General features: G+C 41.0%; 1 protein-coding gene across 1 annotated transcript in view; it reads left to right on the top strand.

Annotated features, from left to right (window-relative positions):
- The window catches only part of LOC124034010 (ras-specific guanine nucleotide-releasing factor 2), a 148,832-nt gene that overhangs the window by 102,473 nt on the left and 29,702 nt on the right, over window positions 1-16,657 (top strand). Inside the window, exons 18-20 of the mRNA XM_046346624.1 lie at window positions 4,249-4,374; window positions 15,424-15,513; window positions 15,728-15,834. Of these exons, the coding sequence (XP_046202580.1) occupies window positions 4,249-4,374; window positions 15,424-15,513; window positions 15,728-15,834 (323 nt within the window). The remainder of the gene's footprint in view (window positions 1-4,248; window positions 4,375-15,423; window positions 15,514-15,727; window positions 15,835-16,657) is intronic.

The raw sequence follows: 16,657 nt of genomic DNA, 5'->3' as shown, positions 1-16,657 counted from the left end.
ACTGTAACGGAACTTTTTTGACTTTTCGTCCGACCTTTCCGCTGTACTTGCACGCGAGTCGTGAGTTTGGATTTATTTACCAAACGCGCTAACAAAAGGAGGTGTTTACAAATCAATTTTTTTTGTGGAACTGGGATTCCTGGGAGTGCATTCTGATGAAGATCATCAAAGGTAAGTGAATATTTAGAATGCTATTTCTGACTAATGTTGACTCTGCAACATGGCGGATATCTTTTTGGCTTGTTTGGGCTCTGAGCGCCGTACTCGGATTACTGCATGGTATACTTTTTCCGTAAAGTTTTTTTGAAATCTGACACAGTGGATGCATTAAGGAGAAGTTTATCTAAAGTTCCATGTATAATAGTTGTATCTCTATCAATGTTTATTTTGAGTATTTCTTTAAATTGATGTGGCTCTCTGCAAAATCACTGCATGTTTTAGAACTGCTGAACATAACACGCCAATGTAAAATGAGATTTTTGGTTATAAATATGCACTTTATCGAACAAAACAAACATGTATTGTGTAACATGAAGTCCTATGACTGTCATCGGATGAAGATCATCAAAGGTTAGTGATTAATTTGATCTCTATTTGTGCTTTTTGTGACTCCTCTCTTTGACAGGAAAAATGACTTTTTCTGTGACTTGGTGGTGACCTAACATAATTGTTTGGTGTGCTTTCGCTGTAAATCCTTTTTGAAATCAGACACTGTGGCTGGATTAACAATAATTTTATCTTTAAAATGGTGTAAAATACTTGTATGCTTGAGGAATTTTAATTATGAGATTTTTGTTGTTTTGAATTTGGCGCCATGATCTTTCACTGGCAGTTGGTGGGGTGGGACGCTACCGTCCCACATTTCCCAGAGAGGTTTAATAAAGGTAAAATAAAAAAAGGGATTGATTTTAAGAAATGTAGCTTAATTAATTTGATTAATATTATGGTGTTTATATTCCGAAAAAATGAAGAACATCTGCACTTTTGAGGCCAATTGTGCGTCGCCCCACGGACCTCCCGGTCACGTCCGGTAACGACAGAGCCTGGGCACAAACCCAGAGTCTCTGGTGGCACAGCTGGTGCTGCAGTACAGCGCCCTTAAACCACTGCTCCACCCGGGAGGCAGAAAGAGGTTTTCATTAACAAGTGAGTGAGAAAGTTATAGAGAGTCAAAGATTATACTAATCTCCCTTGTTATTGGTAATGGTTAGAGAGCATGTCTTGGGGCTAACTTTTTAATTATTCATAATTCACAATTTATTCAGGATTATCCATAATCATGGTAGCATATAGAATTATTTTGAAAAATATTATATATTTCACATAGGTGAAACCAATAAGAAACAATCAGGATAATGATAGAAACAAGGTAAGGGTGCCCTCCAGTGGTAACCTAAGGAAACACACTCAAAATAAAACAGAAACTGTGACAAGAATGGGCTTTAAGTGAGGTAGATGAACCTATAGCCATATTACTTCAACAGTATTTAACAGGATACTTTGTATTCTTTACAGTTTTACAGGAATGTGGTTCTGAATACAAACAGCCACACCATAAACAGCCACACCTTTGCCATTTCTGTCTTTTCTGTCAATCTTATAACCATGTATTTCTACCACTGTATCATCAAAGGAATTATCTAAGTGAGTTACAGAGATTGTCAGAATATGAATGTCACCTGTTACTAGCAAATTATTGATTTCATGAACATTGTTTCTTAAGCTACATATGTTAACGTGGGCTATTTTTTTACACTTTTCTGGGGTCTTTGAATGTAGTTCTTGCTTTACTGGGAAGCTTAGCAGAGGTAGACATGCTTGGGTTATTTATATTAGTGCAGGGTGAGCTGCACCCAGTGGACTTCCTGCTTGTGCACACCACCTCAGTCCTAACAGTATTTATCTGGTTAATAGGCATCTGATTACCACATACAATAGCTGTAGGATCAGCAGAGGCAGGATAGTGAGATGGACATACATTAGGTTACTTACATTGTGTCTTTCAATGCCCTTGGGATAATGTATATTTGCTGAAGCATTATAGCGACACAATGGTAGGGATTAAATGGGCTGGACTTGGGTCATTAACAAATCATTGTCTCAACGTAGCCTTATAATTCTGTGAAAGGATCCAAGAACCCACATTTTTGGGTTGTCAATAAATGTTAAAACCACAGAGCTGCAATAGTCTTGTAGACCGTTACGGAGTGCTAAAAGTGGCGTTCGTTGGTGTCAAGTAGAGACCCAATCAGTTCTTTAAAATAAATCTTCAGCTGTTCTGAGCTGCCCTTCATAATGTCATTCGACCCCAAGTGAACCATGACAGTATCAGCCCCCATTGACTGACACACAGCCTCAGGAAGCAACGTGGTGATATCCTGAATGTTTGCCCTGGGAAGACACAAAGTCTTTGCCCCTGGTACAAATATATACCTCACCATCGAACTCCATGATTGTGAGGCCAGAGCCACAGAACTCACCTGAATAGAGGGCTGCTGAGACGCAGGCTGCGTGCAGACTACAACAGCCAAACGGACAGAGCTCTAATCCAGAGACCATGGCCCAGCGAAGGGGGGCTGGGTGGTCAAGGCTGTGCCCAGGCGATTGATTGACTAGGACAGGGAGAGGTAGCTGGAGGGACATCCACAGCCATGGAGGGAACACCCAAGTCCCCGGCAGAAGACAGCTGGTACAGGGGCTCAAAGCGATTTGAAAGTCTTAATTCCGGACACGGGGAAGAAGACAGGTGTGCCGAGAACGATTCTTCTCCTTCGTTCTGGTTCCGACACGCATCCATTTACGCTCACCTGGAGTCTAACAATGAGCAGCCATTTTCTGGTTCAAGTTAGTAGAGGAGTACAGTGGTGGAAATGTGTCGTAGTACAGGAAGGTCCCATTATGATCCTCTTGGATGTTTTGACAGGAAGCATTTGAAGATGCCGATAGTCTAATGGAATCCTTATTCAGTTCAAGCCGTTTGGTTAAATGTAAAATTTCTTCATGAAGATTAATGATCTTTTCTTAATAAGCTGCATCAAGTTCAATACATTTTTTGTATTTTTCATAGTCTAAAATGACCACAGCACCCCCCTTGTCTGCAGGTTTGATTAACAAAGTCTTTCATTTGTTCATTGAGTGCCTGTTTCTTCTGTCCTGGTGAGGTTTTCTGAATGTGGTTAGTTTTTCTCGTATATATACAGGCACAACTTCTTATATGACTAACCTACAATAGGTATTAACTGAGGAATTGTTAACCGTTGGACATAATTTTCTTTTGGGAATAAAATGAGTAATAGTTATTTGTTGGGTCTCTAGGCTGGAAGCAGTTTTTTGGGAAAACACATCTAAGTTTTTATCTTGTGAATTAATCTTTCGTATCAAATGGTTTGTCTGTACAGAGGCCCTTAGATAAGACTGAGACTTGAGCGTCAGTGAGTTATTTTCTGGAGAGGTTAATTACCACGTCCTGCTGTAGCTCCTAGTCCCCTCGATACGTAAAGCTTACACGGTGATACTAGCAATCGCAGCATTGCAGGTTTCCCTTTTCTCTCATGTTCAATCAAATTAACTCCAAAATGACACAATACATTAATTACCATACATTTCTATTGGGCAAAAAAAATAAAAATAAGGAAGTAATCTGAAACGCAACCAAAACTTACTGCAAATGCATCCAACAAGATTTTAGTCACAAGCTTGATGTTGTCAATGCGTGCCAGGAATATGGGATCAAATACAACACTTTTGACTACTTTATTTATACAAATCTTTAGACGTGTCAATCATTTTCACACTCCTAAGCATATCTCTTATTGGCTGGGCGGACACTGCGCACACACGCACACGCATGCCACACACACACACACACAGTGCAGGATAGTCATCTAAAGTGGCTCTGTAGTCCTGAGTTTATGAAGACAGTTAAAGGGAAGACTTCTTGATCCCTGAGTATTTATCTGTGTGAGAGAGTGTGTGTGTGTGTGAGTGAAGGATTCACTTTTCTGTTTTTTTTAAAGGTCTTTTCTGATTTGATTTAACTGATAGAGATAGAGGATGACAGTGAGGAACGATAGAGATTGTGACAAAGGGCCTTATACCAGATTCAAACCTATGCCGTCACTGTAGATGTGTGTGCTGGAGGCTGCAGCATTACCGCTAGACCAGCCAAGCATGCTGACACACTGTTCTACATGACGCTGTTGTTGTTGCCATTTTGTGATTGACAATAGTGTGTCATTTTCTGCTTAGCTGTCTTGGAGTCTGTCTCAATGGACAAGTTCATCCCTGAGTCGCCTCAGAACAGCGAATCAGGAGAAGTCTCTCCCTGCCGCTCCCCCTCCACCCCACGACACTTCCGCTACAGGCAGCCTGGAGGTAAATGTGTGTGCATATGTTTGTGTGTCAGACTTGACACAACTACGGTTTAAACTGTGCTTCGTGGAAAGTAACTATTTATTTGGGGGGGCAAATAGTTAACTATTTGAATACAGATCTCAGAAAGTGACTACTTTTCGGAAACTATTGGATTTGCTGCCTCCAACTAATGGAAGGGCTGTATCTGGAACTGTATGTTGAAGATAGTATAGGAGATTGTGTTTGTAATTTATTCTATCGCAATCTATATGACAGTCATATTTGATCTAGACAATACTTTTTTGAACATTCTATATTTAACCTTTTATTTAACTAGGCAAATCAGTTAGGAACAAATTATTATTTACAATAATGGCCTAGGAACAGTGGGTTAACTGCCTTGTTCAGGGGCAGAACGACAGATTTTTACCTTGTCGGCTTGGGGATTTTATCCACCAAACTTTGGTTACAGGCTCAACACTCTAACCACTAGGCTACCTGCCTCCCAATTCTCCTGGATGTCCATTTGTGTACATAATAAATTCAAAACGATTTATATTTTGTACAGATGAGTATCAAATCAAATTGTATTTGTCACATGTGCCTAATACAACAGTATTCAATACAACTGTAGAGAGTGAAATGCTTAATGTTATTTTACTGCTGCTCTTTAACCATTTAGTTTTTTTATTTAAGTGTTTTACTTATCTATTTCTTACTTAACCAACAATGCAGTTCTAAGAAAAATAAGTGTTAAGGGCTTTACAAGAGCAGCAGTAAAATAACATTAGCGGGGCAATATACAGGGGGTACCGGTACAGAGTCAATGTGTGGGGGACACAGGTTAGTCGAGGTAATTGAGGTAATATGTAGATGGAGGTAGAGCTAAAGTGACTATGCATAGATAATAACCAGAGAATAACAGCAACGTAAAAGGGAGGGGGTAGCCATTTGATGAACTGTTCAGAAGTCTTATGGCTTAGGGGTAGAAGCTGATAAGAAACCTTTAGGACCTAGACTTGGCTCTCCGGTACCGGTGTGTTTGGACCATGATAGTTTGTTGGTGATGTGGACACCAAGGAACTTGAAGCTCTCAACCTGCTCCACTACAGCCCTGATGATGTGAATGGGGGCGTGCTCGGTCCTCCTTTTCCTGTAGTCCACAAGGCCTACCACTGCTTTGTCATCGGCAAACTTAATGATGGTGTTGGAGTCGTGCTTGGCCATGTAGTCATAGGTGAAGAGGGAGTACAGGAGGGGACTGAGCACGCAACCCTGAGGGGCCCCCGTGTTGAGGATCAGCGTGGCAGATGTGTTGTTACCTACTCTTACCACCTGTAGGCGGCCCATCAGGAAGTCCAGGATCAAGTTGTAGAGGGAGGTGTTTAGTCCCAGGGTCCTTAGCTTAGTGATGCGCTTTGAAGGCACTATCGTGTTGAATGCTGAACTATAGTCAATGAATAGCATTCTCAGGTAGGTGTTCCTTTTGTCCAGGTGGAATAGAGCAGTGTTATGGCGATTGCATCATCTGTGGACCTATTGGGGCTGTAAGCAAATTGAAGTGGGTCTACAGTCAGGCCAAAAGTTTTGAGAATGACACAAATATTAATTCCAACAAAGTTTGCTGCTTCAGTGTCTTTAGATATTTTGTCAGATGTTACTATGAAATACTGAAGTATAATTACAAGCTTTTCACAAGTGTCAAAGGCTTTTATTGACAATTTACATGAAGTTGATGCAAAGAGTCAATATTTGCAGTGTGGACCCTTCTTTTTCAAGACCTCTGCAATCTGCCCTGGCATGCTGTCAATTAACTTCTGGGCCACATCCTGACTGATGGCAGCCCATTCTTGCATAATCAATTATTGGAGTTTGTCAGAATTTGTGGGTTTTTGTTTGTCCACCTGCCTCTTGAGGATTGACCACAAGTACTCAATGGGATTAAGGTCTGTGGAGTTTCCTGGCCATGGACCCAAAATATCGATGCTTTGTTCCCCGCGCCACTTAGTTATCCTCCAAAAGGTGCTCCATCATGCTGGAAAAGGCATTTTGTCACCAAACTGTTCCTGGAGGGTTGGGAGAAGTTGCTCTCTGAGGATGTGTTGGTACCATTCTTTAATCATGGCTGTGTTCTTAGGCAAAATTGTGAGTGAGCCCACTCCCTTGGCTGAGAAGCAACCCCACACATGAATGGTCTCTTCTTTTCTTCTTTACTGTTGGCATTTTTATTATTATTTTTTTTATTTCACCTTTATTTAACCAGGTAGGCAAGTTGAGAACAAGTTCTCATTTACAATTGCGACCTGGCCAAGATAAAGCAAAGCAGTTCGACACATAAAACGACACAGAGTTACACATGGAGTAAAACAAACATACAGTCAATAATACAGTATAAACAAGTCTATATACGATGTGAGCAAATGAGGTGAGATAAGGGAGGTAAAGACAGGGAGGTAAAGTAGAACACTGGAATGGTAAATTTGCAATGGAAGAATGTGCAAAGTAGAAAGATGGTAGCGCTCACCTTGTCTTCTCCGGACAAGCTTTTTTCCAGATGCTCCAAACAATCGGAAAGGGGATTCATCATAGGAAGAGATTGAATATGTCCGTAAATACACCAGCCAGCTGGTCTGCGCATGCTCTGAGGATGCGGCTAGGGACGCCATCTGGGCCTGCAGCCTTGCGAGGGTTAACACGTTTAAATGTCTTACTCATGACAGCCATGGAGAAGGAGAGCCCACAGTCCTTGGTAGTGGCCATGTCGGTGGCACTGTGTTATCCTCAAAGCGGGCAAAGAAGGTTTAAATGTTTAAATGTCTAACTCATGACAGCCACGGAGAAGGAGAGCCCACAGTGATGGAAGCAGAACGTCAGTGTCTGTGACGTGGCTGGTTTTCTTTTTGTAGTCTGTGATTGTCTGTATACCATGCCACATATGTCTCGTGTCTGAGCTGTTGAATTGAGTCTCCACTTTGTCTCTATACTGACATTTCGCTTGTTTGATTGCCTTGCGGAGAGAATAAGTACACTGTATCTATTCAGGCATATTCCCAGTCACGTAAGTTTTGCGCGAATGCTGCCATCTATTCACGGTTTCTGGTTAGGTTTTAATAGTCACAGTGGGTACAATATCTCCTATGCACTTCCTTATAAACTCACTCACCGAATCAGCATATACGTCAATATTATTCTCTGAGGCTACCCAGAACATATACCAGTCTGAGTGATCAAAACAATCTTGAAGAGTGGAATCCGATTGGTCAGACCAGCATTGAATAGTTCTTAGCACGGGTACATCCTGTTTGAGTTTCTGCCTATAGGAAGGGAGGAGCAAAATGGAATCGTCGTCAGATTTGCCCCAAGGCAGGGTGGGGGGGAGGGCCTTATATGCATCACAGAAGTTAGAGTAGCAGTGATCCATAATTTTGCCAGCGCGACTACCTCAGTCAATATGCTGGTAGAATTTAGGTAGCCTTGTTCTCAAATTTGCTTTGTTAAAATCCCCAGCAACTATAAATGCAGCCTCAGGATATATGGTTTCCAGTTTGCATAAAGTCCAGTGAAATTCCTTGAAGGCCGTCGTGGTATCAGCTTGAGGGGGGGATATACACGTCTGTGGCAATAATCGAGGAGAATTCTCTTGAGAGATAATACGGTCGGCATTTGATTGTGAGGAATTATAGGTCAGGTGAACGAAAGGACTTGAGTTCCTGTATGTTGCTACATTTACACCATGAGTCGTTAATCATGAAACATACACCCCCGCCCTTCTTCTTCACGGAGAGAAGTTTATTCCTGTTGGTGCGGCGTACAAACAATCCAGGAGGCTGTATCGATTCCGACAGCATAACCCGAGAGAACCATGTTTCCGTGAAACAGAGTATGTTACAATCCGTGATGTCTTCCCTCTTCGGGAAATTCGTATTCCTGGTCATAGTGTTGGTAAGTTGACACCGCTCTCCTATATAATAGTTATTCCTGGCTGTATGTAATAACCCTGAAGATTTTCTGAGATAACAATGTAAGAAATAATACATATAAAAACAAAATACTGTTTCCTAAGGACTAGATGCGAGGCAGCCCTCTCTGTCGGCGCCATTTTCTACTTCCTGAGCACTCTTGAGCAGGTTTTCATTGAGATTCTCTTTGTACTTTGCTCCGTTTATCTTTCCCTTGATCCTGACTAGTCTTCCTGTCGCTGAAAACCATCTGCACAGCATGATGTTGCCACCACCATGTTTCACTGTAGAGATGGTATTGGCCAGGTGATGAGAAGTGCCTGTTTTTTTTCCAGACGTGACGCTTGGCATTAAGGCCAGAGAGTTCAATCTTGGTTTTATCAGACCAGAGAATCTTGTTTCTCATGGTCTAAGAGTCGTTTGGGTGCCTTTTGGCAAACTCCAAGCGCGCTGTCATGTGCCTTTTACTGAGGAGTGGCTTCCGTCTGGCCCCTCTACCATAAAGGCCTGATTGTAAGTCGCTCTGGATAAGAGCGTCTGCTAAATGACTTAAATGTAAATGTAAATGTAAATGTTGGAGTGTTGCAGAGATGGTTGTCCTTCTGGAAGGTTCTCCCATCTCCACAGAGGAACTCTAGATCTCTCTCAGAGTGACCGTCGGTTTCTTGGTCATCTGCCTGACCAATTCCCTTCTCCCCCGAATTCTCAGATAATTCCTTCGACCTCATGGCTCGGTTTTTGCTCTGATAAGCACTGTCAACTGTGAGACCTTATGTAGACAGGCGTGTGCCTTTCCAAGCCAAGTACAATTAATTTAATTTACCACAGGTGGACTCCAATCAAGTTGTCGAAACATCTCAAGGATGATCAATAGAAACAGGATGGACCTGAGCTCTGAATATTTTCAGATTGCACTGTAGATAATTATATTTGTGGGGTACAGAGATGAGGTAGTCATTCAAAAAAAGTCCATGCAACTTATTACGTAACTTGTTAAGCATATTTTTCTCCTGAACTTATTTAGGCTTGCCATATCAAAGGGTGGAATACTTATTGACAAGACATTTAAGCTTTTGTTTTGTATTAATAAAAAAATATATATATAAAACCATAGTTCCACTTTGACATTATGGTGACGGAAAATCAAAATTTCAGCAATTTTAAATTCAGATTGTAACATAAGAAAATCTGGAATACGGCACTGTATTTGTTCATCATTTTGAAGCTGCAAAAGTGGTCTATTCTAACGTTGAGGTGATTCCATGTCCCTCATGTATTTAATTCTAGGCTATATTTAAAATTAATACCTGAGAGCCTTCCAAACCATGTGCTAATGATCATATATTTAGACCAATTTAGTTTTTGGATCTTCATCAAATATTTGGCAGCCATCAAATATTTATTATTTTTGGTTTTCATATAGTACCATACAGTACCATTCAAAAGTTTGGACACACCTACTCATTCAAGGGTTTTTCTTTATTATGACTATGTTCTACACTGTAGAATAATAGTGAAGACATAAACTATGGAATAACAAATATGGAATCATGTAGTAAAAAAAGGGTTAAACAAATCGAAATATGTTTTGTATTTGAGATTCTTCAAAGTAGCCACCCTTTGCCTTGAAAGCTTTTCACATTCCCTCAACGAGTAGTAATGAAGTGCTTTGAAAGGCTGGTCATGGCTCACATCAACACCATCCTCCCAGAAACCCTAGACCCACTCCAATTTGCATACCTCCCCAACAGGTCCACAGATGATGCAATCTCTATTGCACTCCACACTGCCCTTTCACACCTGGACAAAATTAACACCTATGTGAGAATGTTATTCATTGACTACAGCTCAGTGTTCAACACCATAGTGATCTCAAAGCTCATCACTAAGCTACGGACCCTGGGACTAAACACCTCCCTCTGCAACTGGATCCTGGACTTCCTGACGGGCTGCCCCCAGGTGGGAAGGTTAAGTAACAACACATCCAGCATGCTGATCCTCAACACTGTGTGTTCAGTCCCTTCCTATAGTCCCTGTTCACTCATGACTTCACGGCCAGGCACAACTCCAACACCATCATTAAGTTGGCCGATGACGCAACAGTGGTAGGCCTGATCACCGACAATGATGAGACAGTTTATTTTTTTATATTTTTTTATCTCACCTTTATTTAACCAGGTAGGCTAGTTGAGAACAAGTTCTCATTTCCAACTGTGACCTGTCCAAGATCAAATAAAGCACTTGTAATAAACAAATATACAATCAATAATACAGTAGGAAAATCTATATACAGCATGTGCAAATGAGGTAGGATAAGAGAAGTAAGGCAATAAATAGGCCATGGCCAACCTAAAGTAATTGCTATATAGCAAATCAACACTGGATTGGTAGGATGTGCAGAGGATGAATGTGCAAGTTGAGATACTGGGGTGCCAAGGAGCAAGGTAAATAAATAAATACAGTATGGGGATGAGGTAGATCAGATGAGCTATGTACAGGTGCAGTGATCTGTGAGCTGCTCTGACAGGAGGTCAGAGACTTGACCATGTGGTGCAAGGACAACAACCTCTCCCTCAACTTGATCAAGACAAAGGAGTTGGTTGTGGACTACAGGAAAAGTAGGACCGAGCACGCCACGATTTTCGGTGACAGGGCTGTAGTGGAGCAGGTTGAGAGCTTCAAGTTCCTTAGCGTCCACATCACCAACAATCTAACATAAGAGGCTTGCTTGAGCCAAGAAACACGAGCAATGAACATTTGACCGATGGAAATTTGTTATTTCGTCTGATGAGTCCACATTTCCTATTTTTGGATCGAACCGCCCTGGCTTTGTGAGACGTAGAGTAGGTGAAGGGATGATCTCTGCATGTGTAGTTCCCACCATGAAGCATGTAGGTGTGATGGTGTAGGGGTGCTTTGCTGGTGACACTATCTGTGATTTATTTAGAGTTCAAGGCACGCTTAACAAGCATGGCTACCGCAACATTCTGCAGCGAGATGCCATCCCATCTGGTTTGCGCTAAGTGGGACTATCATTTGTATTTCAACAGGACAATGACCCAACACACTTCCAGGCTGTGTAAGGGCTATTTGACCAAGAAGGACAGTGATGGAGTGCTGCATCAGATGACCTGGCCTCCAAAATCCCCCGACCGCAACCCAATTGAGATGGTTTGGGATGATTTAGACCGCAGGGTGAAGGAAAAACAGCCAACAAGTGCTCAGCATGAAGAGCCTTCCAGTCGAAGCTGGTTGAGAGAATGTCAAGAGTGTGCAAAGCTGTCAAGGCTACTTTGAAGAATCTAAAATATATCAAATTGTTTCACACTTTTTTGGTTCCTACTTGATTCCATATGTGTTATTTCATAGTTTATGTCTTCACTATTATTCTACAATGTAGAAAATAGTAAAAGTAAAGAACAACCCTTGAATGAGTAGGTGTGTCCAAACGTTTGACTAATATTGTATATTCAAATACTTTTAAATATTATTTGGTTGTTTGAGAAGTATTCAAAATACAGTACTTAAAAATCCTATTTGGTTTTCTGAGACCTGTAGTGGAATATCCAAGAAAATAGTTGCCTTTTAGTTGAAACTCCTATATCAACTATATTTGAATACTGAGTATTTGAAGAGGTGGTATTTTCAAATAAACTAGAAAATACAAACATATTCTGCTGGTGTGTCCCCCTCCCCCAAATGGAAAATCCAATCATTGACTCTCTACCCTACTCTTTCCTCCTCATCCCTTTCTCTTCCAGACAACTTTGGTCACTCCTTTATGCTCTGCTTCCTTATTATTTCCTTATTTGAAAGGAGAAACTACACTATGAAACAAAGATGAATGACAAAGAATAATAGTCAAAAGCTTTGGAGCACCTTAAATACATTTTAGGGTAATAAGGCAAACTCCACTCCATTATTCATTGAATCAGATGGCTCATTCATCACAAAATCCATTGATATTGCCAACTACTTTAATGATTTTCTTCATTGGCAAGATTAGCAAACTTAGGCATAACACGCCAGCAAAAAATTCTGACACAACACACCCAAGTATATCTGACCAAATTTTGAAAGACAAGCATTGTAATTTTGAATTCTGTGAAGTGTAGAAGAGGTGAAACAATTTGTCTAATCAACAAAGACAATCCACCGGGGTCTAACAACTTGGATGGAAAAGGACTGAGGATAGTAGTGAACGATGTTGCAATTTAAGCCTAGTAAACAGTGTGTGCCCTCAGGCCTGGAGGGAAGCAAAAGTTATTCCCCTACCTAAGAATAGTAAAGCCCCCTTAACTGGCTCAAATAGCCAATCAATATGTTACCAACCCTTAGCAAACTTTTAGAAAAAAAAGTGTTTGTCCAGATACAACGCTATTTCACTGTAAACAAATTGACAACAGAATCTCAGAATCTCAGGGACAGACATTCAACAAGCACTTACACAAATGACTGATGATTGGCTGAGATAAATTTATGATAAATTGTGGGGGCTGTTTTGTTAGTCTTCAGTGCAGCTTTTGACATTATCGATCGTAGTCTGTTGCTGGAAAAACATATGTGTTATTGTGACGTGGTGAGGTTGGACCCAGGTGCAGAGACGAGACCAGACAAGGAATCAGTGCTTAAGGATAAACATAATTACTTTACTGATAAACAGTAGCCGCAGGATCACAGTACACTGGGAAAAAACAACAATCACTAAGTCTCGAGAACTCACTCAGGAAACAAACACACACTTTACAATTCAAGCTTCTGCAAAGGAAACCAGAAAACACACCTCTTTTAATAGGTAAATCATAATGAGTAATAGGACACACCTGAGGGTCATTGTCTCTAGGACGGGCTCTGCCGCCCTCTGGTGACAGGTTGACTCATGAAAGTTATAGCTTCAAACCCCCTGCTATATTGTGGACAATGAATAAAGAGTTACCTGTCTAACAGAACACAGAGGGTGTTCTTTATTGGAAGCCTCTCCCACAAAATCCAGGTATAATATCAGGAATTCGTCAGGGCAGCTGTCTAGGCCTTTGTGTAAAGCCAGTGTGTCTAATATGCGGATGACTCAACACTATACAAATCAACAACACTTAACAAACATTTGACAAAACCTGCAGTTCGTTTCATAATTGGTGGCAAGGAATAAGTTAGTCCTAAATCTTTCAAAAACTAAAAGCGTTGCATTTGGGATAAATCATACACTAAACCCTAAGCCTCAACTAAATCTTGGAATGAATAATGTGGAAATTGAGCAAGTTGAGGAGAATAAACTGTTTGGAGTAACCCTGGATTGTAAACTGTCATGTTTCAAACATATTGATACAACAGTAGTTAGGATGGGGAGTCTGTCCATTATAAAGAGCTGCTCTGCCTTAACAGCACAATCAACAAGGCAGGTCCTACAAGCCCTAGTTTTGTCACACCTGGACTATTGTTCAGTTGTGTGGTCAGGTATGACAAAGAGGGACTTAGGAAAAGTGCAATGGCTCAGAACAGGGCACCACGTCTGGCCCTTGAATGTACACAGAGAGCTAACATTAATGATATACATGTCAATCTCTCCTGGCTGAAAGTGGAGGAGAGATTGACTTCACTACTTGTATTTGTGAGAGGTATTGACACTTTGAATGCACCGTGCTGTCTGTTTGAACTAATGGCACACTGCTCAGACACACATGCATACCCCACAAGACATGCCACCAGAGGTCTCTTCACAGTCCCCAAGTCCAGAACAGACGATGGGAGGTGCACAGTCCTACATATTGCCATGACTACATGGAACTCTATTCCACATCAAAGTAACTCATGCCAGCAGTAAAATTTGATTTTAAAAACATAAAAATACACCTGATTGGAACAGTGGAGACTGTGAAACAACACAAACATAGACAAATGCATACAAACACACAATGACATGCACACTATAGACACATGTACACATGGATTTTGTGTTATAGATAAGTGGTAGCAGAGTAGAGGCCTGAGGGACCACACTTAATATGTTGTGAAATCTGTTATGATTGTATTGTAATGTTTTTCAAATGTATAACTGCCTTAATTTTGCTGGACCCCAGGAAGAGTAGCTGCTTGGCAACAGCTAATGGGAATCCAGAATAAATACAAATTCAAAATCTCCTCATTCCCATTCCCTCTGTCATTAAAAATCCTACAATGTGATTTTCTGTATTTATTTTCCCTCATTTTGTCTGTCATAGTTGAAGTGCACCTATGATGAAAATTACAGGCCTCTCTCATCTTTTAAAGTGGGAGAACTTGCACAATTGGTGGCTGACTAAATAATTTTTTGCCCCATTATATATTCAAAAAAGTATTCCTTACCCAAGGACAGTTCAACAGGTGTCTATCCAAGGAAAATAAAGAAAAGGAGATGTCTGTGTCTGCATTGATCTGAATTTATTTTCAGGACAAAAGCACATTTTTCTTTATTTCCCTGGATAGTCAAATGTTGAAGTGTTTTTAGGTAAGGCATATGTTTTTGCATTAACAAATCTTAGAGTTAATTACCTGATTCCCTTTTTTGTTCAAGGTGGGCTGAAGTGTGTTTGGGTTAGCTTTCATTCCAGTGGTACATAACCTCAGAGGTGTGAATGTTTAGTGAGGCCAGATTCACATAGGATTATTTCCCTGTGACTCACACTTAATTTAAACAAGCCCAAGTCACTGGTCGGAGCTTCAGAGCCAGAGGAGCTCTGTGTGTGTGTGTGTGTGTGTGTGTGTGTGTGTGTGTGTGTGTGTGTGTGTGTGTGTGTGTGTGTGTGTGTGTGTGTGTGTGTGTGTGTGTGTGTGTGTGTGTGTGTGTGTGTGTGTGTGTGTGGGGGGGTGTGTGGGGGTGTGGGTCAGACTGGTAACAGTTTTTCTTGGATTTAGCTTAATGCTGTTTGGATGACATTAAAGCAGCCCATATGTAGGGCAGCTGAGACAAGGTGACAGTATTGGACTGAATATTGTAGATTGTCTCAGACGGTGAAAGAAATGTTGGGACTGTGAACATTCTGTTAGCACAAGGTGGAAATGCTGTGTGTGCTTGTGAATGGATAACTTTTCTATTTCTCTCTCTCTGTCTCTCTATTTCACTTTCTCTCTCTAGTTCAATCAGGGGAGAACTCTCGTTGTTCTGTTTCTCCTGCCTCAGCCTTTGCTATTGCTACAGCTGCAGCAGGACATGGCTCTCCCCCAGGTACACACACACACACACACACACACACACACACACACACACACACACACACACACACACACACACACACACACACACACACACACACACACACACACACACACACACACACACGCAAGCACACACACTCAAGCAAGCAAGCACACACACTCAAGCAAGCAAGCACACACACTCAAGCAAACACACACACTAATTGTTCTCCTCTCTCCACCAGTGTTTAATAACTCAGAGAGGACATGTGATAAGGAGTTTATCATCAGAAGAGCAGCTACTAACAGAGTTCTCAACGTACTTCGACACTGGGTCTCAAAACACTCCCAGGTCTGTACACACTGTGTATGTACAGTACCTTTGGAAAGTATTCAGATTCCCTGACTTTTTCCACATTTTGTTAGGTTACAGCCTTATTTAAAAAATCTACACACAATATCCCATAATGACAAAGTAAAAACTGGTTTCATAAATGTTTGCACCCAAAAAATATATGTCACATTTACATAAGTATTCAGACCCCTTACTCAGTACTTTGTTGAAGCACCTTTGGCATCGATTACAGCCTCGGTACTTCTTGGGTATGACACTACAGTGCCTTGCAAAAGTATTCACCCCCTTGACATTTTTCTTATTTTGTTTCATTGCAACCTGTAATTTAAATGAATTTTTTATTTGGATTTCATGTAGTGGACATACACAAAATAGTCCAAATTGGTGAAGTGAAATGTAGAAAATAACTTGTTTAAAAAATTCAAAAAAAAAATCAAAAACGGAGAAGTGGTGCGTACATATTTATTCACCCCCTTTGCTATGAAGCCCCTACAAAAGATATGGTGCAACCAATTATCTTCAGAAGTCACATAATTCGTTAAATAAAGTCCACCCGTGTGCACTCTAAGTGTCACATGACCTGTCACATGATCTCAGTATTGGAAGACCTGTTCTGAAAGGCCCCAGAGTCTGCAACACCACTAAGCAAGGGGCACCACCAAGCAAGCGGCACTATGAAGACCAAGGAGCATTCCAAACAGGTCAGGGTCAAAGTTGTGGAGAAGTACAGATCAGGGTTGTGTTATAAAAAGTATCTGAAACTTTGAACATCCCACGGAGCACCATTAAATCCATTATAAGAAATGGAAAGAATAGGGCA

Source organism: Oncorhynchus gorbuscha, linkage group LG04 (genome assembly GCF_021184085.1).
Source record: "Oncorhynchus gorbuscha isolate QuinsamMale2020 ecotype Even-year linkage group LG04, OgorEven_v1.0, whole genome shotgun sequence".
Taxonomy (NCBI): domain Eukaryota; kingdom Metazoa; phylum Chordata; class Actinopteri; order Salmoniformes; family Salmonidae; genus Oncorhynchus; species Oncorhynchus gorbuscha.
The sequence above is the reverse complement of the archived record's forward strand: the minus strand, read 5'-3'. Positions and strand labels throughout refer to the sequence as shown.